General features: G+C 39.3%; 2 protein-coding genes across 2 annotated transcripts in view; both read left to right on the top strand.

The window, feature by feature from the left end:
* The first annotated feature begins 1,582 nt into the window (after window positions 1–1,582).
* Window positions 1,583–13,021, top strand: LOC137008818 (E3 ubiquitin-protein ligase TRIM39-like). Its single transcript, XM_067370532.1, has 7 exons — window positions 1,583–2,055; window positions 6,003–6,093; window positions 6,213–6,308; window positions 7,541–7,774; window positions 10,456–10,606; window positions 12,443–12,469; window positions 12,588–13,021. Exons 1-7 carry the CDS (start codon window positions 1,583–1,585, stop codon window positions 13,019–13,021), a joined length of 1,506 nt encoding a protein of 501 aa, XP_067226633.1.
* Window positions 13,022–24,125: 11,104 nt separating this feature from the next.
* Window positions 24,126–27,960, top strand: part of LOC137009275 (E3 ubiquitin-protein ligase TRIM39-like) — a 44,749-nt gene continuing 40,914 nt past the window's right edge. The window contains exon 1 of the mRNA XM_067371342.1: window positions 24,126–24,225. The gene's annotated coding sequence lies outside the window, so the exon portion shown is untranslated. The remainder of the gene's footprint in view (window positions 24,226–27,960) is intronic.

The raw sequence follows: 27,960 nt of genomic DNA, 5'->3' as shown, positions 1-27,960 counted from the left end.
TACATTGTTCTGACAAAAAAATGCAATAAAGCAATACTCACATATTTTAGTTTGATAAATCGGCAGAATCTCCTCAGACGGACCGCCAAAATAACCGTTGAAATTTAAATGTCTGAGATTCGCGCTTCAGGATCGTGACGTGTGCGCTCGTCGTACAGTGGGCATTAAGGAACTAAACAAAACTACACATATAGTCTGTCTATATATTTATTACACTGTTACGCACTCAGCAGAGATGAATTAGGAACTGATTCATATTTTTGATTATGGGCAGAGCTATATGACATCGCTGCACGTGTGTAAAGACTTCAGAGAAAGTGAAACTTAACAGGTGAACTGGAAGCTTCTTAAAAACAACATCTCTGAAATTAACGATCAAATCTGATATTCACTCAAAGGTAAGTGATGGAATTATAAGTATAACTAGTTTAATAGCATGAAGAAGTAGGCCTATGTTGGTAAAATTATAGTTTGTGTTCATCCCACATATCAGAAACAGAAGTACTTGAACTGCAGACAGAATAAACAAAGTTCAGTGAAATTTTCTGCCAAAATCAGTATTGTATCTGGTCGGTATTGAAAAGTACTTTATTAATTTTGTGCAAAATGCGATATCCATCGTGTTATTCTGTCATGTTTTCTCCCTTTCTTTACAAAACGTCTCCTTTTTCTGCAGAACGCGATATGCTCAACCAATCACAGCGCACCATTCCACCCACTGTAAACATTGAAGGCTTTTTTAAAAAGCCGTTTTTAATACCAATGTACTCGGCAAATGTATTTATTTAACCGTGCGGTGGTGCCAGATACTCTTTAATCGGCAATGACAAATAATTTATAACATTACCAAGATGACCCGTTGAATTCATTTTGGGAGCGACGGCTGAATGATTTTAGTAAAATGTCTGCATATAAGATAAATATTGGCAAAGTTCAGACACTGTCATATATGTGAATCAACTTACTTTGTTGTGTATTTTCAATTTGAAAATAACTTTTATATTGATTGATTAATTGCATTTTGAAAAAAATAAAAAGTGTTATGGATTTATTGCATTTTGGGGAAAAAAATAATACGTTTTTATAATAAACTTTTTTAAAATCAAAATGTAGATTTAAATTTTTAATGTTTTTATAACCAAAAGATGCTATGTGAAAGTTTGAAAAAGAAAATAGTGGTTTTCATCTTGCCACTTTCTTGGTAAAGAAAACAACTTTTTACTCAAATTAATCAAAATGGAGTTATTAAACCAAACTCTAAATATTTAGTTTCTGTATTTAGTACCTTCAGTTGTTTTTCTACCACTTAATAGTACCCAACTGCAGTGCCACAGAGCTGAAAGTACAGACCAGCAATCAGACCAGAAGTTAGTGGTGGAGCTTATAGGCTCGGTGTGGTTAGGGTTAGTGTTGGAGGCGGGTCTGACATTCTGACATATAAACAGTGGTACATAAATAATCATTGTTATTTATAATAGTATTTAACATGCAACATCCATAGCCTAATTTATTCAGTGCATTTAATTATGAAAGTTGCTCTCTTCAGCAATGTAGATGATATATTATCATTTTCTTTTCAGTCATGGCATCCTCCAGTGGTCCAGAACTAAATGAGGAGCTCCAGTGCTCCATCTGTCTGGAAGTGTTCACTGATCCAGTCACCACTTCATGTGGACACAACTTCTGCAGAACCTGCCTGAGCAAGTGCTGGACGGACACACAGACCTACTTCTGTCCATTCTGTAAAGAAAGATTCAGCAGAAGACCTGATCTCAAGATTAATTCAACACTCAGAGAGGTTGTGCAACACTTTAAGGAGAAGCTCAATCTAGGAGAATCTAAAGTGTTCTGTGACATCTGCAATAAAAGAAAGCAGATAGCTGTGAAGTCCTGCCTGATGTGTCAAAGCTCTTACTGTGATGATCATCTGGAGCCTCATCTCAGAGTCCCACGTCTGAAGAAACACACACTGATCAACGCTGTGGAAAATCTGGAGGATTATATATGCCAGAAACACGAGAGACCTCTGGAGATGTTCTGCAGAGATGATCAGACGTGTACAGGGCCTGAAGTTAACTTTTTTGACCACCAGCCACTGTGGCAGGTGGATTTAAAAATCCACCTGCCACAGTAACTTTTTACCAGCCAGTTTTTTTGTTTTGGTTTTTTTTGCCTCGTAAAGGTGAAAAATAGAAATCACACAAACATTGTTCTTTAACTTGTAAGAATACACATTTAAGTGCTGTCAAGTTATTAACGAAATCATTATAAGTAATAATAACTCTTAGACTATAATTTTTTAAATCTTTTTAATTCATTGATTTGCTGTGTCACAGACATAGTCATATGTCATATTCATATATACTGACTGCTGCTAATCTGAGTCCACAAAAAAGGAGCAGATGCACTCCTCTTCCTCCACTGCTGCTGCATCTTCATGAGGTCTGGTCTCCTTGACCGTATGCTGCTGGCATGCCACATCTCAACTGCTGTGCTAGGGTCAAAGTCTTTGATTGAGGGGGATGACAGATGGACAAAGAGCAGGTCAGACAGTGTCTCACATTTGAGACTGGACCGCCAATCAGACTTCACCATCTTCATTACATTAAACCCACGCTCACAGTCTGCTGTTGATGCAGGCATGCATAACACCAGATCCACAAGGTCCAGGAAGTCAGGGCATGTCTCCCTCAGCATCCTGTTAACTTCAGCCCAGGTGATTTTCTCCAGTGTCTGTGGCTCCTTGTAGAGGCAGGACTTGATGATGGTCCACTGGTCTGCAATCAGATCGACATCAACTCCAGAAGAGATCAATATCGGCTTGAAGTGACTTGTGAGCCTGTCCACTTCTGAATCACCAAAGTCTGAAATTATATAAAAAGATTATTTTAAAAGTTTGTAGTAGAAGTGTATGTTGTTTTGAGTGTAACATTTTGACCATTTTTAAAGTTGTGTTCTTTAATAATAGAAAATCATACTGCTCTCTGGCATTAGAAAAAAATTGTACATTAAGTTATTGCAAGTTGCTTTGAGATGCTAACCTGCACTGTTTTCTGGATCAGGCCATTGTTGGAAGCTCACTATCTTTGTATCGCTCAGGATTCCAGACTCCACATCCCCAAATCTGTTGTCCATGCTGTCGGACAGCTTGTCCAGAAGTTTGTCTTTGTTAGCCATCATGTGGCTGGTGTCACTATGTCTCAGGTTAACACCCATGTAAGTGTTGGAATCCAACACCTTCCTCAGCATCGGTCCAGGTCTGTAGTCAAAGTTTTAAGTTTTAGTTTACTTTTTTCAAAAGGATTTGTACATCAAGACTTTACAGTTTTAATCATTACAATACAATCACAATGAGTGGTTCATTGGATACATGCTGTGTGAGTAAAGAGCGTTTTGCCTTTATCAGAATAAATTAATTTAATACATGTGTGTCAAGACAGAGTCATGACAAGAGGGAGGTCAAATATTAGGAGGTAAAATTGGACTAGGTTTTAGGAATGAGAAAACCAATTTTTAAGCTGAAGCAAAGATTTGATAACACTTTTTAAACTATAAACAGTAATCAATATAATTATTAAATCATATAATTATAATATAATTACCTGTATTTGTATTTGAGGATCACAGCCTGGGTGGAAGTCAGGCAACTGTGGACGTCAGCTACTGTTAAACATGACTGCTGCAATTTCACTGACAGGTTGCTAAGATGAGTCAACGTATCATGCAGGAAACTGCTGAACTTAAGAGTATCTCCATCTGTCACCAGCTTGTAGAACCCTCGTGCCTTGCTCTGTTGAGCAGCATTTACCCCTTCATCGTCTGGTGACTGCATCTTTAGAAAACAAGAACAAAATTAATTAAACTGGAAATGGAAGAACTGCATTTGACATGTTAAATCAAAATGTTGACAGATAAATAATATACAACAGTACCTATAAGCTACTACTTACCTGCTCAAGGTGCTGAACAATCCCCTTAAACCCCCTTAAGAAATGGTCCAAGGCCCTCAATAGGTGAGAGACCCACCTTGTACCTCCTACTCTGGTGGGCATCAGTGGTTTTATCCCTAGCACTGAGAAACTGTCCTTTAATTTGGCTCTGTTCAGTGGGCTCCTGTGATAGAGGGTGAACAGGCCAGTCAAGAGGTCCTCAACTTTCCTACAATGACTGTTGGTCTTCATTACATCTTTAAATGCCAACTCAAGGCGGTGTGCCATGCAGTGGACTCCTAAAATGTACGTCCTTTCCCCACGAAGCCTGCTGACAACTCCTGTCTTGGATCCTGTCATAACGGCCGCTCCATCTGTCCCACAAGCAACTAGCTTTTCCTTCCATTCCTCCTCACCACCACTGACTGCAGACATCTGGGAGCATATTGCATCTGTTATATGTGCTGCATCTGCCTTTTTCAATGCCTGGATCCCCACAAACTGCACCTTGACTTTTCCTGCTCTGCTCATTCTAGTGTAGACCAACTCTTCTTCCATTACACTACTGTCTGTGGATCCATCTGCCATTATGGAGATGAACTTGGTGGCAGATATCTCCTCCTTTACCTTCCTCCTTTCAACCTCTGCTATGTAGTGCATGAAGACTTGGGCTTGGTTTGCATTTCTGTATGTCTTCCCTACAGCTAACCCTTTCTGTTCATCCACCCTACAGAAACAATGACAATTCACAGTTAGCTTGATAACACATGCATGCCAGCGCATGCACGCACGCACGCACCTACACACACACACACACACGTCTGGTTCACTATCTTTGTGGGGACTCTCCATAGACTTAATAGTTTTTATACTGTACAAACGATATATTCTATCTCCTTACACTAACCCTACCCATCACAGAAAGGTTTCTGCATTTTTACATTTCCAAAAAAACTCATTCTGTATGATTTATAAGCTTGTGTACGCATGGGACCTCTATTTAGGTCCCCACTGTGACACGACTCGAGTCCCCATGAGTCTGTGTGCATTCAGGTTGAGGTCCCCACCGGGATAGAAAAACGGGTATACACACACACACACACCGTGCTAACTCAACAGATATAAGTTAGACCTAAGTTACCGCAGCTCGTATGTAAACAAATCACACACGGCTGTGTTGATGGCTGATTTAGTCTGGCAACTGTTAATTACAGCCTTCAGGAACCGTTAAGCAGAACTAAATTAATATTAATATTACTGGTAAAGTTACCGGGTACCGGACATTTTCTCACTGGTTCCCAACTCAACATACACACGCACACACATCTGTGTAACTGTCATTGTACCATAACCAACGTCAGCTTTGCTTTATCTCATCTCATCCCATCTCACCAACAGATTAATACTTACTCGCACATCCAAACGTAGTCAGAGAAGGGCCTCATCTTCTTGCCGATCGCGTGAACGTTCCGAAACAGGAGTCGCATCCTCTCAAACTGCGCTGCTTTCATGGACGTCAGTGCCTTGACCGCAGCGGTCTCCTCCGGAAGCGCAGTCTTTGCTATTTTGCAACTTATCGTGTGTAGGTGGCTTTTTGATGACTCGTGGTCCTTAATTGCTTCTAATTTTAAATTTTTAGTCCCGATTACAAAAGGATTTGACTTCGCTTTCTCTGAGCCATACATACGGCAGTCACTGCAGTACATTTCGTCTGTACTGCTGTCATAAATCAGCCACTCACGAACCTTGCCATTGTCGCCAATTGTCCACTTTGAATTAAAACGTCGTCTTTTACTTTTCTTTGACTCATCCTCATCTTTTTGTTGGTTGTTCGTTTCAGATGGCCTCTTTACCCCAGTAATGTGCCGCCACATTTTGAGCTAATATCCAACGAAATGGCGGACTTTAAAAAAAAACAAAACAAAAAAAAAAAACAACAGACGCAAAAAACAACAACTAATGAATCACTCAATTCTCATTGGCTACCCGCCAATGTGGCAGGTAGATTGGCAGTTTTACCCGCCAATTGCAAAATTCACCCGCATTTGGCGCGTGGTCGGGTGTTAATTTCAGGCCCTGGACGTGTATTTGTCTGTCCTGCACTGAAGGAGAACACAGGACTCACAACACTGTTCCTATAGAGGAGGAGAGTCAAGAGAAGAAGGTAATAATAATAATTTTGAATTCGTATGATCTTTAAATGGTTTAAAAAGAAAAATTCAAATAAGACTGTCAGAAGATGGAAACATAAATTCAGTGATAAATGTTTTTCTCTGTATGTAGGATCAGCTGGTTCAGAGACAGACTGACATTCATCAGATGATCCAGGACAGAATGAAGAAGATTCAAGAGATCAAACACTCAGTAGAGCTGAGAAAGGTTTGTGCTTTGATCAATCAGAGTTCATTTCCAGACTCATGGTCCTTTTCAATCCCCCTCTCCATTTCACTTTCTGTTTAACTATCCTACCAAAAAATATATCTCAAAAAATGTTATGCACCATCATATTTCAATCTAATTAATAAATACATTGAATTAAATTGAGAGTTCTGCCAGTAACCCTCAAGTTATTTTTTCCCATAGAGCACAAATCTTGGTGCACTTGAGTGTTTTTTGTATTCCACTGAAAATTACGCATTTTAAGTGACATGCAGGTAACTGATGATGAGAGAATTTTTATTTTGGGTTGAACAATCCCTTTAAATAATATGTAATACATAATATACACTGCTCAAAAAAATGAAAGGAACACTTTAAAAACACATCAGATCTCAGTGGGGAAAAATATCATGCTGGATATCTATACTGTTATGGACTGGGTAATGTGTTTGGAATGAAAGGATGCCACATCGTTTGATGGAATTGAAAATTATCAACATACAGAGGACCGAATTCAAAGACACCCCAAAAATCAAAGTGAAAAATTATTCAGCAGGCTAGTCCATTTTGCTGAAATTTCATTGCAGGAACTCAAAATGGTACTCACTAGTTTGTATGGCCCCCACATGCTCCTAATGAGACGACGGATGGTGTCCTGGGGTGTTTCCTCCTAGATCTGGACCAGGGCATCACTGAGCTCCTGGGCAGTCTGAGGTGCAACCTGACGGCGTCGGATGGACCGAAACATAATGTCCCAGAGGTGTTCTATTTAGGTCAGGTGAGCATAGGGGCCATTCAATGGTATCAATTTCATTCATCCTTCAGGAACTGCCTGCATACTCTCGCCACATAATGCTGGGCATTGTCATGCAGGAACCCAGGACCCACTGCACCGGCGTAGGGTCTGACAATGGGTCCAAGGATTTCATCCCGATACCTAATGGCAGTCAAAGTGCCAATGTATAGCCAGTAGAGGTGGATATGCCTCCCCAGACCATCACTGACCCACCACCAAACCGATCATGCTGAACAATGTTACAGGCAGCATAACGTTCTCAACGGCTTCCCCAGACCCTTTTATGTCTGTCACATGCTCAGGGTGAACCTGCTCTTATCTGTGAAATGCACAGGGTGTTAACTGACTTGATGCTATTCTTTGATTAAAAAGTGTTCCTTTCATTTTTTGAGCAGTGTATAAACAAATAGAACTTTTACCTGTTCTCATTTATCAGAGAAACACAGAGAAAGAGAAATCCTCCAGTGTTGAGCTCTTCAATGATCTGATCCGCTCCATTGAGCGATGTCAGTCTGAGCTGCTCAAGATGATGGAGGAACAGCAGAAAGAAGCAGAGAAACAGGCTGAAGATCTCATTAAAGAGCTGCAGCAGGAAATCACTGAGCTGAAGAAGAGAAACACTGAGCTGGAGCAGATCTCATGCACTGACGATCATCTCCACCTCATACAGGTCTGTAAACATCTGACTCATCATGTACAATATTACAGTACAAACACTCTGTCCTGTAAGATTCACACAACTGGCCCAACGACGGTGTCCAGTGATGTGGCTGAAAGTTTTCTGCATGTTCTGTCTTTTTGGTGTGCAAAGTAATTTAATTTCAATTAAACTTTTAGCTGACTCCATTTTATCACGACCTCTTATTTGGAATATTAGGATTAGGGAACACCTTGATGGAAAATAAATCACAGTGCTCACACTTTATGCCCTCGAGGTTAGATGTGAGGAAGAGACACAGTCAGTACTCAGGTGAGGGCTCCCTCTGCTGGTGTGGCGTTACAGAACCTCCTCCTCTAGGAGCGCCTCCTGGCACTCGACGTGGAAGTCCCTGTGGTCTGGGCGCTGGTCTGTCGGGTTTGGCACGATGAAAGTCGTCGATGAGAGAAGGGTCCAGGATGTCGTGGGCGGCTACCCACGATCTCTCCTCAGGTCTGTAGTCCTCCAAGTCCACCAAGTAATGGAGCTGACCCCCTCTTCATCTTGAGTCTAGTAACTCATTCACCTTGTAAGCAGGAGTTCCATCAATGTCCAGTGGTGGTGGTGGCTCTTGAGCCTCAGGGTCAGCTCCTGGGTGGACCGGTTTGAGGAGGGAAACATGAAAGGATGGAGAGATATGGTAGTTAGCAGGAAGCTCTAATTGGTATGTCACCTCATTTATTTGCTTCAGAATCTTGAAAGGACCAACATACTTGGGGCTGAGCTTCCTGCAGGGTAGCCGCAGCTTGAGGTCCCTTGTTGAAAGCCAGACCCGTTGACCTGGTTGGTAGGGAGGATGTGGGCAACGTTGTCGGTTGGCTTGGAGTTCCTGTACTCTCACAGCTCTCTGCAGGTGGACATGTGCTCTGTCCCACACCCTCTCGCTACGTCGGATCCAGTCGTCCACTGCAGGGACCAAAGAAGGTTTGCCAGACCACGGGAACAAAGGGGGTTGATATCAAAGGATGCACTGGAAGGGGGTCAGGCCAGTAGAGGAATGAGTCAGGGAATTTTGTGCATATTCCGCCCATGGAAGGAATTCAGACCAGCGGTGTTGTTCTTGGCTACAGTATGATCGAAGGTATCTCCCAATTTCTTGGTTGAGTCGTTCAACATGCCCATTCAACTGAGGGTGGTAACCTGACGTGAGGTTGATATTAATGTCCAGGTGTTTACAGAAGGCTCTCCAAATGGACTGGGACATGAACTGAGTTCCTCGGTCGCTGACAATATTGTCGGGTAAACCATAATTCCTGAAGACGCGGTGAAAGAGCGCTTGAGCAGTCTCCGTAGCTGTGGGGAGACCCATTAGAGGCACCAGGCGACAGGACTAGGAGAACTGGTCAATTATGACCAGGATAGCAGTGAAGCTATTGGAAAGTGGTAGATTGGTTACAAAGTCAATGGAGAGATGGTACCAGGGACGTTGTGGGATGGGTAGTGGATGGAGGAGGCCTGAAGGTAAGTCTTTTGGGGTCTTGGACTGAGCACAGACTTGGCAGACTTTGACATAAGTAGTTATACCTCTTGTCATTGAGGGCCACCAGAATGAGTTCTGTAGCAAGTGAAGGGTGCGAGATATACCTGGATGACCGGCGCTAACAGAGGTGTGGACCCATTGCATTACTCTATGACGTAAATTTTGTGGAACATACTGCTTGTTAGGAGGGCAGTTCTCAGGTGCGGGGTCTTGCAGTTGTTCTCTCTGAATCTCCTCCATTATGTTCCAGGTGACCGGAGTGATGATAATAGATGGAGGAAGAATGCATTCGGGTGTGAGGGTTTCAGTGGGGAGATCATACCGCCTGGATAGGGCATCTGCCTTACTGTTTTTGCTGCCTGGTCGATATGTCACAGTAAACTGGAATCGGGTGAAAAATAGGGACCAGCGAGACAGCCGTGGGTTAAGCCGTTTCTCTTGATATATTCTAGATTTTTGTGGTCAGTTATTACTTGAAAGGGGTGGACTGCTCCCTCGAGCCAGTGTCTCCACTCTTCGGTGGCTGCTTTCATGGACAGAAGTTCTTTATTCCCTACATCATAAATCCTCTCTGCTGCGGTTAACTTTCTTGAGAAGAATGCACATGGGTATAGTTTACCGGGTTGGCCGTGACGTTGAGAGAGCACAGCTCCTATACCGCAGTCAGAAGCGTCTACTTCCACCACAAACGGGAGATCCGGATTAGGGTGTTTAGCATGGGGGCTGTTGTAAACCTTTCTTTCAACAATTTGAATGCCTGGTTGGCCTCTTCAGTCCACCTTAGCTTGGTAGGTTTTCCTTTCAAGAGAGATGTCAGGGGAGAAGCAATCATACTGTAGTTTCTGATAAAGGGAGGGTCGGATGAACCCTGAGCTTAGTGCTTCTTCGATATAATCTTCCATGGCTTAGGTCTCCTTTCTGGACAGTGGGTAAACTTTACTTTTAGGGGGCATGGCGTTGGGCAGTAACTCTATAGCAAGCAGTGAAATGAGAACTCACAGGAACTTAAATCTACACAGATAATGAACAGAATACAAGGTGTGATCAAATTAATCTGTAACCATAGTAACAAACAACGGAAACAGGAAACAATGTTGAGCAAACTAAAAGTTCATGAAAATGAAACTAAGACAAGATAACAGAATAAGTGTGACATCTCTCTCTCCTGCTGTAGATGTGCTCATCCCTGTCCAGTCGTCCACACACCAAGAACTGGACTGAGATCAGGATTGACTCTGATGTGAATGTGAACTCTCTGAAAAGAGCTCTGACTCAACTGAAGAAAACTCTACATGGGAAGCTAAATGAAAAACTCAGTCAAACTGGTATGTGAATATCAAATACAGTGTATATACACTCAAAAAAATGACACTTTAAACTAACTCAAGTCAATTATGGACAGTGGTTCCACACAACCAACTTAGTTTCTATTAACATTAAAGGTTTATTTTTACTCTATGCAAAATCCTTGAGTTGTGACAAAACAACTGACTAAGGAAGAATCTATGTAAAATAGTTATGTCCAGCTTACTCAATTCAATCATGGACAGTGGTTCCACACAACCAACTTAGTTTCTGTTAACATTAAAGGTTTATTTTTACTCTATGCAATATCCTTGAGTTGTGACAAAACAACTGACTAAGGAAGAATCTATGTAAAATAGTTATGTCCAACTTACTCAATTCAATCATGGACAGTGGTTCCACATGATTGAGACAAGTAAAAACCAATAGAATCAACCATGTTAAATTAACTAGAATCAATTGTGTTCATTTAAAATAAAATAAATAAAAAGCAATAAATAAATAAATAAAAAGTTTTCATATACATTGATTTTTGTTTAATTGTTTAATTTTGTGATGTTCTGTGTTAGAAATCTAGATGTGATACTGGATTCATCCTAAATTGCCTTAACCAAAAACATTGCAAAACCTAAATTGATCATAAATCCATTGGTGGCAATGGTTTTGCAATCAACATAGGCTTACAATGCTTTTGGGAAATGCAACCCAGAGCACTACCACAGTGATTATTTTCTTATTAAAGTAATTTGAAATTTTGTTAGCAGGTCCTCAACCCAAGCACAAGTGCAACAATTCACCACAATGGTAACCCTAAAACTATTAATTAACAGAAACTTTTAAATACTAACATAATAGAACAGTAAACAATAAAAAGTCTTTCCATTTTCTCATCTTCCTAAAAACTGCTTAAAATAACACTTTATTTCAACATTTACACTCCTAGTTCATCCCCTTTGCAAAGCATGATGGGAAGTTAAAATCCTGTTTGACTGAGTCCTGGTTGGGTTTACTTGATTGAAACATGTTATTCTAATATGAAAACATCAAGTTAAGTCAAAAAGTAATTGTTTCAACTTAATTTAACATGAAGCAATTGAATTTGAACCAGAAACCTAATACAATGGTGTTGAATCAAAATAAGTTGTTTAAATAAAGTGAACAGCATCAAAAAATCATTTTTTTCAGTGTATATATTTGTTGGTAACTATCTAAGAAAATACATTTTCAAGGACTATATGTGATAAAAGGGTAACACTTTATTTTATAGTGTCACTGTTACATGTAGTTAGCATGGTAATAACTATAAATGATGCATAATTACATGCTGCAACTAATCCTAACCAGACCCTATCCCAACCCTACAGTAAGAACATGTAGTTTCTTAATATTTCTCAGCACAAATGTTTAATTACAGTGTAACAAAGATGCCTTAAAATAAAGTGTAACCAATAGAAACATTGGTGACCTGCTGCTGGTCATCACAATTATTTAATCTGTCTGCAAATGTTCACAATGTTTCAAAAACATAACCACAATGTAACTTAAACTTGCAATGTTAGCATTAAACTGTTATGATAAAATCACTTACTAAACCTAGTCTATGTGAAGCAAAATTTACAATTCAATTACAATTTACAAATTCAAACTTTAACTTATGCCATAACCAGTTACTGCAGTATTACTTTAACTTACTTTAGAGACATATAAGCAACATGACATAACTATCCATGTACAAACAATAATACATAACCAGAAATCACTACATGCCACTGATGCAGCCAATAGAGATAAACTCACTGTAAACCTGAAATTATTCCTATAATAATTCATCATTATATTGTCATCAGTGTCTACAGGTTTGAAGTCTGTGCAGAAGTTTGCAGGTACAGTGACTGACACCATTTTCTTCAATACACTGACAATACTTTGCTAATTATATACTGTACTTATGAAAGTGTTTGATCTGAAGTAAGTTGATTGATAATGTCTGATCTCTCTCAGTGGATGTGACTCTGGATCCTGATACAGTGAATCCATCTCTCATCCTGTCTGATGATGGAAAACAAGTCAGTCATGGAGACATTAACCAGGACGTCCCAGAAAACCCAAAGAGATTTGAGAGTCTTTGTGTTCTGGCAAAGGAGGGATTCAGTTCAGGGAGATTTTACTTTGAGGTGCAGGTGAAGGGAAAGACTAATTGGGGTTTAGGAGTGATTAGAGAATCCATTAACAGGAAGGTGAAAATCACACTGACTCCTGAAAAAGGATACTGGACTGTGTTTCTGAGGAAAGAGAATCAATATATAGACTCCAGATCTCATATCTACTCTTTCACTGGTCAGACTTTCACTGACAAACTTTATCCATTTTTTAGCCCATACCCTAATGATAAAGGTAAAAACTCAAACCCACTGATCATCACACCTGTCAGCTGAATCGCATAAAAAACATCAAATCTGAAAAAAGATTTACTATGAATCTGATCTTTTCAGAATATATAAATAGAAACCAAAAAAACAATTTGCACAAACCAGAATCAAGTAAATAAACTATAATGGTCAGAATTATTGGCAATAAATATTGGTAAATATGAGCAAAGGCGTCTGTGAAAATAAATCTGCATTGTTAATCCTTTTTATCTTTTATTTAAAAAAATCTCACCTTTCATTGAAAAAAAAAAAAACCTGTACTAAAAAGTGTAAATATGGGAATATACTTCAGAGATATTTCACTCATTAAAAAGGACTAGCGAGCTGGCAGTGGTGGCGGCAAGAGCGTGTAAGTGTTTTGCTTAAAGCTGCAGTCCGCAACTTTTTTTGGTTAAAAATGATCCAAAATCAACTTTTGAGCAAGTACATAACCAGCCAGTGTTCAAAACTATCTAATTATCTTGTTTCGATTCACAACAGTAAGCTTGTAATAATGTTTTATAATAAGAGCGACATGGCGGATTTCCTGTGCGTCATTACATCACGTCCGTAAACAAAGGAAGGAGTCCTGTCCAGTTACATCATGTGAGGATGCTGCCGGTAGCGGCACATTTATAGCCTTTTCTCACAGCAGCTGAAATAATTAAACTAATAATTTTGATGGTGGATTGTAATCCAGAAAGATCCAAATGACAATCATCAGTGACAACTGAGATTCACCCGTAGTCAAAAAGCAAAAGACTTGGACTGTGGAGTGGATACAGAAATTGAAATCTACAGGTAACGCTAATACACACTAAATACATAGTCACGCAATGCTGATGTTGTTAACAGTAACAATTTGAGAACAATATAACAGTAATAATAATTTGCACGGTTTGGCATGATCCGGGCTAAGCGATCGTTAGATTTAATCATCATTGGCAGCGCAATTTATTGTAGGCCTAATGCTTTTTCCCTCAGTTGGTCAGAACAAAAGTGGCAGAAATGTTACTTCTTATATTCTAGAAATGTTAATTATAGAATATTATAGAAATGTTAAATTCTTATATTGGTCATACTTTCAAGACGTAGAATCTGTGATTCTGATGTTCAGTATCCACACCGGTGCGGTGACTGACAGCAAACATTAGATTCATCCGTACAGATAACTGTTCCGCATATGACTGCAATCGCATGTTTCAAACAGAGATGGCGACAAAGAGGAAAAATTGCGGACAGCAGCTTTAATATCTGTTCTGTGTTATTATTTGCTGCTAGGAAGGTTTCCTTTTTGATTTGGCACTTGTCCTATTTTCTACCTTGACTATAATTGTATTTTTATTGTACTTGTTTAGAATAACAGCTGCGTTTGCAGACTTTATTGGTGTTATTGTCCGCACTTGAGCAAAGTTTCGTTTTGGTTTTCAGCCATTCACAGCCATTTGGCTTTTGCAGTGCTAATTTGCAGGGCGGACCTAGCTGTTTTCAATCACATGTTAATAAGCAGTATATTAATTGTGTGTGTGCGCCGTTGCGAAAGCGTCAGCGGGAGTGTTCAGCCTCCTCGTGTGAAGGCCAACTCAGGTAAAGACCTGCGACTCTACCTGCGCGACTTGACCGAGCAGCAACACTGGTAGGCACTTAGGTTTTTCCTTACTTTCACACTTTTCCTTCATCCTCAGCATGTGCTTTCAACACATTCCTATTGTCTCTCGGCAACGCTCCACTAACTTACGTAAAAGGCACTCCTCTTATAACACTAACACTCCTCTCTCTGTCTCTGTGGGTCTATGGAATTGTCAGTCAGCAGTTAACAAAGCTGACTTCATTCTAGCCTTTGCTACTAATTCTTCTCTTAATGTCTTGGGCTTGACTGAGACCTGGATTCGTCCAGAGGACTCAGCAACCCCTGCTGCTCTCTCTAACAACTTCACTTTCTCTCATACCCCTCACCAATCTGGGAGGGGTGGGGGCACAGGTCTTCTCATTTCTGACAATTGGAAATACTCGACTCATTCCTCTCTTTGCAACAACAATTCATTTGAGTTTCATGCTATTACAATCTCAATTCCTGTCAAAATTCATATTGTAGTAATTTACCGCCCCCCAGGCCAACTGGGTACCTTTGTAGAGGAACTGGACATGCTGCTGTCCTCATTCCCAGAGGATGGTAGCCCACTTGTAGTTTTTGGCGATTTCAACATTCATCTAGAGAAGCCATATGCTTCAGACTTCCTCTCTCTTGTAGCCTCATTCGATCTCAATCGGCTCATCACCACAAGTACACATAAATCTGGCAACCAGCTTGACCTCATTTACACATGCAACTGCATCACTGACAACATTTTGGTAAAACCTCTGCACGTTCCCGATCATTTCTTCATCACTTTTAATCTACAGCACCCCATTTGTTCACCACCAACCCCTTTACCAGTTACCTTCAGACGAAACCTGCTCTCTCTTTCTTCTTCTCATCTTTCCTCTGCTGTATCATCCTCCCTTCCCTCACCCTCACAATTCTCCTCTCTGGATGTGAATACAGCAACAGACACTTTATGTTCCACCTTAACTTCTTCTCTAGATAGTATCTGTCCTCTTCCATCCAGGCCTGCACGTGCTACTCCCTCTAATCCCTGGTTATCTGATGTTCTTCGTGAACATCAGACCAAACTCAGGGCTGCAGAGAGGAAATGGCACAAATCAAAAGTCCAATCTGACCTAAGTAGCTATCAGTCTCTGCTCTCATCCTGTTCTGCTGAAATTCATGCTGCTAAATCTTCCTATTTCCACAACAAAATCAACAGCACTTCAAACACACGCACACTTTTCAAAACATTCAACTCTCTCCTCTGCCCCCTCCACCACCACCCACCTCATCCCTAACTGCTTATAATTTTGCTATTTTTTTCACTGTGTTACGTCCCAGGATGTATGTCATTCATTGTTGTTTAATTTTGTGAATGTGTATGTGACTGTGTCTTCTTGATGCCAACTGCCTGCTGGGAAGTGTAGTCCCCCCCCCCCCCCGTTTTCCTCTGTTCCTCCCTGTCCTCTTGCAGGAACCCAATTGATGCCACCTGTTCCTCATTAGTGTTGTGGAGAGGAGCTTGCATTTATACAGAGGGAACTGACTGTTCACTAGAGAGAGAGCATGGCCTATCTTCCCTGCCAGAACTTCTGTTGTGAAAGCTTCTTTAAGAAAACCTGTTGTATCTGCTGTTGTGGCAGTATGTAATTGCCCATTATTAATGTTTGCAGACGCAGTAGGGAGGTGCCTTTTGTTTTTACTAACCCCTGTTTTCTCCTGTTTTTGGTTAGTAAGGTAGTCAGGTAAGAGATTTGTTGTTTATTTGATGTTTTTGTTTGATAGGTTATGTAGGCTCCCTTACTCCCAGATAGTTTACTTCTTTTGTTTATTTTGGCTTTAACCCCCTCCTGAAGCTAGAAGCGTCTTCCCGTTATTTATCTTTACTTGTTTGAGTTCTCCCCGTTGTTTTGCATTATCCTTGATTGTTATAAGAGACTTTACTTTAAATAAACCCTTGAAGAGTTAATCTGTGTTTGTGTGAGTTCTGGGAGTGCCGACAGAACCAACTCTCTCTCTCGTTTTGGCCCTGTGTTTTAGAAGGGATACAATTTTTAGTCTTTATTTCTATATGTTACTCTCCCGCCACCCTTAGACAAAAGGGGGACGTAACAACTGACAAAACCTCTACCATCAGCACTCAGTTCTCCGCTCCACACACACAGGAACTCAGACCAACCACACACACAGCCACACACCTCCTCTCTTCATTCTCCCCCCTCACTAAGACAGAAGTATCTAAACTTCTTCTCTCCAGTCAACCCACTACCTGCCCTCTAGATCCCATCCCCTCACACCTTCTACAAGCCATCGCTCTCACACTTTTACCAGCACTTACACACATTATCAACACATCTCTCCACACTGGCACTTTCCCTAACACATTCAAGCAGGCTGGGGTAACCCCACTGCTTAAAAAACCCACATTAAACATGTCTCTTGTAGACCGCTACAGACCTGTTTCTCTCCTACCATTCATAGCAAAAACACTTGAACAAGTTGTTTTCAATCAGGTGTCATCTTTCCTCTCACAGAGCAATCAATTGGACGTCAGTCAATCTGGTTTCAAGAGTGGTCACTCGACTGAGACTGCACTGCTGTCGGTCACTGAATCCTTGCGGATTGCAAAGGCTGATTCCAAATCATCAGTTCTCATTCTGCTCAATCTATCTGCTGCCTTTGACATGGTGAATCATCAGATCCTCCTGTCCACCCTCTCATCACTCGGCATCACAGGTACTCCACTTCTCTGGTTTGAATCCTATCTCACAGGAAGGTCTTTCAGGGTTGCCTGGAGAGGGGATCCAAAGCTCATCAACTGACCACAGGGGTTCCTCAGGGTTCAGTTCTTGGACCCCTCTTCTTCTCCATTTACACTACATCACTCGGTCCCATCATTCAGGCACATGGTTTCTCCTATCATTGCTATGCTGATGACACACAACTCTTCCTTTCATTCCAACCAGATGATCCCACAGTAGCTGCACGAATCTCTAGCTGTCTGGCGGACATCTAGGCATGGATGAAAGAACATCATCTACAGCTCAACCTGGCTAAGACTGAGCTTCTCGTCTTCCTTGCCAATCCGACTCTAAAGCATGATTTCAGCATCCAGCTTGGCACATCCTCAATTACCCCATCAAATTCGGCCAGAAATCTTGGAGTAATCCTTGATGACCAACTGACCTTCAAAGACCACATTGCAAAGACAGCTCGGTCATGCAGATTTGCACTATACAACTATCAGAACATGCAACACAACTTCTGGTCCAGGCCCTGGTCATTTCTAGGCTTGATTACTGCAATGCTCTTCTGGCTGGACTGCCATCATGCACAATCAAGCCTCTACAAATGATTCAGAACGCTGCAGCACGTCTCGTCTTTAACGAGCCCAAAAGAGCCCACGTCATACCTCTCTTCATCTCTCTACACTGGCTACCAATTGCTGCTCGCATCAAATTGAAGGCGTTGACGCTCGCACCCTCCTACTTCCACTCACTCTTACGAGTCTACACTCCTACCAGAAGCCTGCACTCATTAAAGGAGCGAAGGCTTGTGGTACCATCACAGAGAGGCACGAAATCACTCTCCAGAACATTCTCATTCACTGTTCCTTGCTGGTGGAACTCTCTCTTGCCTTCATCCGGAATGCTGAATCCCTGGCAATATTCAAAAGACAGCTGAAAACTCATCTCTTTTGTGAGCACTTAACCTCATCTTAAAAAAAAAAAAAGAAAAAAAAAGTGGCCAATTTGTTTTGGAGAAAAACATTTATTTCATAAAATGTTAGATTTTTTTTTTTTTTTTACAAATAATATGAATGAAATATCAAAAGGATAAACAATTCATATTTATTTTTACATCCATCTTTGATCATATTTAACAAGGGTGCCAATTATTCTGGCCGTGACTGTATAATGAAATATTTGTGAGTTTTGAATTAAATATATTATTTGATATAATAATATATATTATATAGAGTGTTTCTACATATGAATTTGTAAAGAAATCTCTGAAGCCATTTTCTCTCTCCAGCTGTCAACATTGAATTACTTGTGAAATATTGTGATTTTTGGTTTATATTGTAATATCTGAATAAAGACAAGAGTTCAGTTCTATAACTGATATTTCTTATAAAACATATTGCTAAATATTATGCATATACACATTGGAGAACGATGAATATGCTCACATAAACAACAGGCAGACAGGATATGAATAAAACAGGATTTTTATTGTTGACTGAAATGAAAATCAGGCACGTGCACACATAGACATAAAAGGGCTTGGGCACCTGCCCTTTTTCTTCCTTGAGAGAAAGTGTTTTTTTCTGGGGTGCTTTTAAAAAAAAAAAAAAAAAAAAAAAAAAAAATTATATATATATATATATATATATATATATATATATATATTCCTGTTTGCGCACAGCTTACCTGTCAAACAAATATATTTACTGAATTAAAAAATTATTATAAATCAGGTCGGCTTTGTCAAGCTCAGATGCCCTCCCTCCGCAACACACCATTCATTCCCGCATACGCGCACCACGCCCCATCTCGTGTTTGTATGGAAGGCCAAATGGGCCAAAAACACGTGAATTTGAACACGTCAGCAACACGTTAATTATGTGTATTTCACACGTATTTAACGTGTATTTTACGTGTTAAATATGTGTATTTGACGTGTATACGCGTTAAAAATCTGTTTGAACAGGTCAGTGTCTTTGGCTGCTGAAAACTTGGGTCAAACCATATCTGTGAGCATAAGGGGGTGTAACATTTATTTATTACACTGTAAAAAAATTATTTTATGGCTAAGTAAATAAAACAGGAAAAATCATGCATCTTTTGCTTAGAATAATCTTGTAAAAGTGAAAACTCTAGAATATCAAGTAAAATCTAAACATGTACTCAATTTTTACTTGTATATATTAGACATCCAACAGACAAGTAAATTTCACTTGTGACTCTCTGGCATATTTACACAAATTAATAAAGTACTTGACGCTATTTAAGAAAATCAAGTAAAATTTACATCATCTTGAAGCAAGGAATCTGCGCATACGCTGAAAGAATACCCGTGATCATCGAAGGCTTCTCCAATCTGCACTGCACTCCATCTGCACTCGAGTCTCGACAAGTAAGCAATAAACTGCATTATATTGCCGATTTTTAGATTTAATTTATTCAGTAATTTCTTTCAATGGTTGTGTTGTCATCACCAAAGTCTGTACATTTGAAAAGTTTCGAGTGTTCTTAATGATGAGCTAGCTTTGTAAAACGTTAGCAATATAATGTTATGTATGTATCGTGGCCACGATTTAACAATATGTGAGCAGGTTTTCGTTCCCTCATTTTAAGTAAATGCACGATATGATTAATTCACCCATTCCCTAATTAATGTACTAAATCATGCATACTGTTTATTAAATAGTTCTCTCCTTTTACTAAACCCTGACGACATGCTAGCATTAATGTGAGGAAATGGTGGCGAGAACTTTGTACGGTCACGCAGGATGTTTTAATGTGTCTTAACTGATTTGTGACGTTAGATAGTCATGACGTTTCGTTGTTGAGTTCTTTTGATCACTTTTTTAATGCATGCTTTGCGTGATCTCATTCTGGGCGACAGGCTAAAAAGCAAAAAAAAAAAAAAAAAATGTAAAACTCACAGATGCTCTCCAGGGGTTGTTTTTATGTTAGAGACGTTTCAGCAGTGTTTCAAAATTACTTTTTCTTCATCAAATTAGTGAAATTGATGATGTGAATGCAAATTTTAAGCTTTAATGTAAAAATATTTGCTGTTTATTGATTGTTTTTTTGTCTTTTTTCTTAATTTCAGAATATTTCGCATGGGCATCCAATAATAAATAAATCCAAAATAAATAAATTGTTTTTACAGGCTGAAAGCGCATAGGATGATTTCACTATGTTTATAATAATGTTAAGAATAATAAATGTTAAGAAATGGCCGGCCCAGTTGGTCCCGAGATGGGCCGGCCGCCCCGCCCCCTTTAGTTACTGTGGCGCTCTCACTCCACACATCATGCTCTGTCAGAGTGAAAAATACATTTGAGCAAAGAACACTGACAATGCGTCGACAGACAAGAGAAATTTAAATAAATACCGTTTTGTTGCTCTTTAATGTGTCTTGACAGATTGCTGTAGCGGCCTGTGACACTACACACCATTTTTAAAATTCAAATCCACGACGTTAATCTAACTGCTTTCTTGGACATAAATGTGGATATGGCATTATGATTGGTTAGATAGCCTGTCAATCAAACTCAGTCAAAATCAGTCATCAGAGAGAGAGCGCCACACGAGTAAAAGTTAGAAAAAAGGAAAAGCGGTGGAGAAAAGGTTCAAGAAAGCAAAAAAAGGCTCTTAAGTCTGATGCTGCCAAATGCCTAAAATTAACCAAACTCTTTTCAAAAAGTTTAAATTTGGCTGCTGCAGCGGAGGACAGAGGTAAGAAAAAAAAAAAAGAAAGGAAAAAAAAAGAAAGAAAATACAGCTAGCTCAAGTCATTTTCATGCAATTCATGCTACTTTGTTCCAGTTTTTTTTTTTTTTTTTTGTATTAAACAGTTGTAAGCGTAGCATATAACCCGTGTATATTTTAAAATGTCATTGCTTCGTGGTAGCTAGCCTGTTACTGAATTACATGACTGAAATATCAGCAGATAAGGTGGGATTTAGGGTAAACAGACTGCCATATGCTACTTGCAAAGTTGCAATATAGTCAAAAACACGTCAAAAACGCATAGCAACCCAGGTGAAAAAAAGTACATTTTCATAATGTAGCCTACTTAAAACTTAGAGTTTTTCACTTTGGTTTGACCACAATATCGGTGAATCCGTGAACCTGAGTGAGCTGACGGCAGTCCATCGATGCCAGGAGCTTCTGAGAGCCGGAGACGGTGGGAACAAACTTCTCCATCAGTGTAACCGTCGCAAGCTTCTCCACATCATTGACAGACAGAAACACAATATCAACTCTCTGGAAGATTTTCACTCATATTAATGTAGTACAATTTATGTTTTTAAACAAATCTAAAGTGCATGAACACGTCACAGCTGAAATAAAATGCTGTTAAACACTGAAAGTCTTACCCATACCATACGGGATCTTTCTGACGCTCTGCATTCCCAATCCCTCTATCCGGAACAAAACGTTCTTCAACACTTGTGACAGCGGGTTCTGGAACGTGGTTTCTCTCCATCAACTTTACCTCCAACTGAGTTAGAAGTTTGCATTGTGAGAATCAAATCAATTCGAATCAAATTCAAATCAAAGCAGAACAAAATAAAATACTGTAAAGACAAACAATAACAGTAATTAAGGTTTAGAATGAAATAAATCATTATCCTGTACAAACCTCTCCGTTCAGCTTGTGGTTTCTCTCCATCAACCTCCAGTGACGCCTTCTCTCTCTCCATTTCTCTGATTAAACGGATTAAACCATTAATATCCAGCATGGACTGACATATATTGTCTCCTTCAGAACTTAGACTACAAAATAGTGCATTAGCGCCACCTACTGGGAGTATGGACCAGAAAACACAACACCCTTCATTTCGTTTTCAGCTCCTCCAGCATCTGAACCTCACACATCGTCCAGACTCAGAGCAAACAAATAGTACTCCATGCTATATTGTCAGCATATTTGTAATATGGTCTTCCTGTGCTGCACTGGGAATAAACACTGTTGACGAGAATTTCATAAATTTGATGATAATTATTTAAAATTTTCTGACAAAAAATGCAATAAAGCAATACTCACATATCTTAGTTTGATAAATCAGCAGAATCTCCGCCAGAATCACCGCCAAAATAACCGTTGAAATTTAAATGTCTGAGATTCGCGCTTCAGGATCGTGACGTGTGCGCTCGTCCTACAGTGGGCATTAAGGAACTAAACAAAACTACACATATAGTCTGCCTATATATTTATAACAATGTTTACACCAGTGGCGTAACTTTGTTTTAAAAAGTGGGTGGGACAGGAATGTGTATGTGGGGGGGCATTGTAATTGTATTATTACAATAATAATAATATGATATTAAAATTAATATGATAGTTTCTTCCTTACATCCGCTATAATACAATGTCTCGAGAGTATGTATATTAGTTAATAAATACGTGGATCCGCTAATGAAAATAAATTGTCCTGATGGACTGGAGGTATTATTTTCGTTTAGCATGCAAGAGATTCTGGGTTCGAATCCAGCCATGTGTGATTTTTTTTTTTTTCTCATTAAAACCAAAGATGTTCGTCAGTGATTGTATATCAAGAGCAGGGACACGTTTATGTGTCTTTTGTTTTGTGATTTCAACGTAACGAATAGAATGTCTCCGCAACAGCGATAGATTGAAGCGCTCGTCCGTGTGAACACGGCTCAGTGTGCACGAGCGCCAAGAGAACACTGTTGCGCCTCTGATAACAGCGACAACGAGCACTCAACATGATTTCAAAAACAACACATCCCAGCGCCAGATCGCCTATTATTAACACAAATTGATAATCAACTAGAGGTGTTTCTTTTGTATCAGATATTCGCGAGATGCCGCGAGATGTTTCAAAAAGTGGTGGGGACAATAGACCCCTTAAAAGTTTGTAAACATTGCAACGTTTCCTGGTGGGCGGGGCTTAGCTGGAGGCAAAAAGAGACGCTGGACCATAGCGCTGGACTCAATGTTGACAAGTGTAAGCTAGCATGTTTTAGGAGGGATTTATTAAACATAGATGCAGAAGAAGGTTCAGAACTGTCCGAATATGTACAGTCACTGACTCTTCGGGACCGTGACAGCTATTTTTGTAAATTAACTTAAGTTTTGGATATTTCCTAGACAACATATGAATTACTTTCGGATGGTTCGGGGAATTTTGTCTAATTTAACCTAACGCTGGGCTAACTGATTATGGCTAGCAATGTGGATTATTTTAAGAGACCATTCAAAGGATGGCACACCCATCTGTATGTTTGTTTAACATTTAAGCTAGCTAGTGCGCTGAAAGTTGGCGATTTTTGCTGATTTGTACTAGATAAAACCAACACACCATTACATATGCATCGATTATTTTACCTGATATGAAGTGTGCACTGCAAACACGAGTATTATTTATGATCGTCTCCGTCCAGTCTGTACGCCGTATTGCATTCAACCACAATTATCTTTTTGATTTCTGTTAAGGAATGTCTGCCGGGATCTGGTAAAACTTTAGTTTTCAACCAAAAGTGCTGTTCCTTCTATTCTGGCAGCCAAAAACACAACAAGACGACATTTTAAAGTCAAAAACTTTTAGCGCGCCTGCTATGAGTTCTTATTTATGTTTTGCCTCCAGCTAGAGCGGTGACGTCACAGTGACGTAGGCGATTAAGGTGTCTATATCGACCCTTTCAAAAAGTGGTGGGGACATGTCCCACCCGCAAATTACGCCTATGGTTTACACACTCAGCAGAGATGAATTAGGAACTGTTTCATATTTTTGATTATGGGTGGAGCTATATGACATCACTGCACGTGTGTAAGACTTCAGAGAAAGTGAAACTAAACAGATGAACTGGAAGCTTCTTAAAAACAACATTTCTTTTCAGAAACTCTGAAATTAACGATCAAATCTGATATTCACTCAAAGGTAAGTGATGGAATTATAAGTTCACTAGTTTAATAGCATGAAGAAGTACCCAGCAAACACATTTACGTTGTGGCAACGTCTGTGGCACGTTGCAGTTCTACTATGGCAACGTCGCGGTCTACGTGCCCACAACGTTGTGACAACGTAGAATTGTAAGACGCCACAGGGCTGTAGCAACGTTATAGCGCAACTTTGAGCAACTGCGACACGACGTTCTGACAACGTTTTTTTTTTTTTTTTTAACAGTAGATTATAAATATTTCCCATTCTGCATGTTATATTTTGTCGTTAATTTTTAATCACTATATAATACTTTAAAATATATTGTTTATACTTATTATTTATGGGCAACAAATTAATCAATTATAATCAACACCTGCAAATGTACACTTTGAAGAGTAAAAATTGCATACAAGGTTATATAATTCAACTTTATTAAAACTGCATATGATATTCAAAAAGGTATGCAAATATATATGTTTAATAAATAAAAAATAAACAGCAAAGGCAGTTCAGAACATTTATTGAACAAAATTGGGCTCTGTACATGGCTGACAGGTGAGCATAGTCAAAGGTCAGGTGAAAAGATTGGTAACCAGAATGAGTCCAGGAAAGATCAACAAATCCAGAGAGATGCAAGCGCAGAAACCTTGAGGCATGAGTCTGAAACCTGTAGACATCCGGGACCAGAGAGGGTTGTGCTGCAGGCACAGGGGCAGAGAACAGAGCAGATCGGAGATTGATATGACAGGACTAGACCGGGACTGACCAGAGTGACTAGTGAGCAGACAGGAGAAATCTTCCCAAAACATCCTCTGTGTGTGAGATCTCAAAATGGTAAAATTCTGATTATTTTTCATAAAAAGCTCTATTTATCTTACCTTAAAATTGATGAGCCATAACCTTGTCCTTCACTCTTGTCATCCATGTTTGGTGTGTTTCAGAAATCTAAAAAAATTTGTTAAGAAAAAACAATGAACAGCCATGTTATTATTAACTGACATTTGTAAAGATGAATAATAAAAATGTATCAAATGTATTGCTCATTGCTTATACTAAACTAATGTTAACAAATGAGACTTTAAAGGGTTAGTTCACCCAAAATTAAAATTTCTGTCATTAATTACTCACCCTCATGTCGTCCCAATCCCGTAAAACCTTCGTTCATCTTCAGAACACAAATGAATATATTTTTGATGAAATCTGAGGGTATCTGATCCACATATCCACACTAACGCAGCAATGTCATTGCACCTTTTGACGTCCAGAAAGGTAGTTAAACACATGGTTAAAATAGTCAACGTGACTACAGTGGTTCAACCTTAATGTTATGAAGTGATGAGAATACTTTTTGTGTGCCAAAACAAAAATAACAATTTTACTGGCGAATACTGAGCCCGCGTTCTGACCTAAACACGGAACCGCTGAACGTAAACAATGTAGCAGAATCACGGGACAGACAAATTTGTAGAATAAAGTTATCTTAGTTTTGTTTTTGCACAAGTATTCTCATCACTTCATAACATTAAGGTTGAACCACTGTAGTCACGCTGACTATTTTAACCATGTGTTTAACTACCTTTCTGGACGTCAAAAGGTGCAATGACGTTGCTGCCTATGTGTGGATCAGATACCCTCGGATTTCATCAAAAATATCTTATTTGTGTTCTGAAGATGAATGAAGGTCTTACGGGTGTGGAGGGTGAGTAATAACCCTTTAAAGTGTTACCAAAAGAAAGATTACCTTAAAAGAGAAATGGCCTAAATGTTGCTGTGGCATCACTGAATGTGTGTATAGTTGCTCCGTACTGCTGCAGGTGCTGTATATGGATCACAAGTGCCCAAAACATGCATTTTACTTTCATATGTTGTTTACCTTTTTTTGAGACGCAATGTAATATTTGTTGTTTGAAACAGATGGAAAATTAACAGGCCTGTCCTGCAGCTCTATGGGTGTTTTGTCCTCCAGGTCTCTGCTCCAGTCGCCTGACTGAAAGCTAGGAGTAAGAACATAGCCTGCTGAGTAAAGAAATAAAAGAAAATCAATATAAGAAATCTAGTATTACCATTTGTAATTTATTCCTGTGATCAAAGCTGAATTTTCAGCATCATTACTCCAGTCTTCAGTGTCACATGATCCTTCAGAAATCATTCTAATATGATGATTTGATGCTCAAGAAACATTTATGATTATTATCAATGTTGAAAACAGTTGAGCTGCTTCATATTTACGTGGATTACATATCTTAACTGTCATATTTGATCAATTTGATGTGTCCTACCTTGGATTAACGTTAGTGTATTTATTAATGTACATTACGTATAAATTCATGCATTCATTCATTTAAAAATAATCTTACTGACCCCAAGATTTTGATCGGTAATGTGACATGCTACACTAAAGAACAGCTTCTAATAAACAAGGTAAACAATACCGTGTTGATGGATCGATGGATAGCACTTAAGTTGGTTTGTGTGTTTATGTTAGTTTCCCAAAAATGGACTAACGTTAAACATTAACAGTGGAGTCGCTGTCTGTTCCTATGGTCTGTTCCTGGATCGCTGTCTGTTCATAATGTGCTAAAATGTCAACCATCACTCAAGTAATTTTCACTATGGATCATAACTTTTGGCGTTATGTTGAAATATTTTTCATTTAAGTTACCTGACCAGAAGACATTTTAATGTTCTGATCTGCATAACGTTACTTAAAAGACAAACGTTAGCTAGAATTACACTGGTAAATTTTGCATTAGATCGCAAACACTTTAGTTCAGTTTTTAGACAACAAATAAATGTAACATTTAGGCCGTGTTTGAATATTTGCATGTCTTATTTATAGATATAAAATAAAAGCAATACTCACGTATCCTGGCTCGATGAAGAGACGGTTCAACGGTAGTTTGTAATTTAAAATGCGCGCTCCAGAGGAACCAGAGAGTGACGAGCACACGTCGTGCCAGACACCAAAGCGCGACCTTGAGCAATGGAACTGAGCGGTGGTCAGATGTCAACGTTGTGACAACGCTGTAACAACGTTCACAACGCAACGCAGTTATAGCAACCTTTTGGCCACGTTGTTAAAACGTTGTTAGAAGGTTGGCTACGTTGTGCCAACGTTCTGTGTTTGTTGGGTAGGCCCGTTGGTAAAATTATAGTTTGTGTTCCTGCCACGTATCAGAAACAGAAGCACTTGAACTGCAGACAGAATAAACAAAGTTCAGTGAAAAGTCCATTAAACAGAACTGCCACCTTGTGTTTACAGATATTTATAAAGTAGGTTATTTGTTTGAAAAATTACAGTTCCACTCATTTTATTTGTTGTCTTTTATAAAATATATTTTCATGATGGTATTAAAATGTTGTAAAAACCTCTTAAATTTGCTGTACTGTGGCTCCCAGAGACATATGAAGAGTTTGGTTCCAAAACATGATAAACTCCATTTTCAAAAAAAAAAAAAAAAAATTGAGTTTCTGCCAAAATCAGTATTGTATCTGGTCGGTATTGAAAAGTATTTTATTAATTTTGCGCAAAATGCGATATCCGTCGTGTTATTCTGTCTTCTCCCTTTCTTTCCAAAACGTCTCCTTTTTCTGCAGAACGCGATATATCTGCTAAACCAATCACAGCGCTCCATTCCACCCACTTTAAACATTGAAGGCTTTTTTAAAAAGCCATTTTTAATACCAATGCACTCGGCAAATGTGTTTATTTAACCGTGCGGTGGCGGTAAT

The sequence above is a fragment of the Chanodichthys erythropterus genome, chromosome 20, assembly GCF_024489055.1.
Source record: "Chanodichthys erythropterus isolate Z2021 chromosome 20, ASM2448905v1, whole genome shotgun sequence".
NCBI lineage: Eukaryota > Metazoa > Chordata > Actinopteri > Cypriniformes > Xenocyprididae > Chanodichthys > Chanodichthys erythropterus.
The sequence above is the reverse complement of the archived record's forward strand: the minus strand, read 5'-3'. Positions and strand labels throughout refer to the sequence as shown.

Bases quoted from the DNA above. Each gene is read 5' to 3' on its own strand.
- LOC137008818 (XM_067370532.1), top strand. From the start codon at position 1,583: ATGGCATCCTCCAGTGGTCCAGAACTAAATGAGGAGCTCCAGTGCTCC. The intron at 6,309-7,540 runs GTTTGTGCTTTG...CTCATTTATCAG, and splicing joins ACTCAGTAGAGCTGAGAAAG to AGAAACACAGAGAAAGAGAA. The intron at 12,470-12,587 runs GTACAGTGACTG...GATCTCTCTCAG, and splicing joins GTCTGTGCAGAAGTTTGCAG to TGGATGTGACTCTGGATCCT.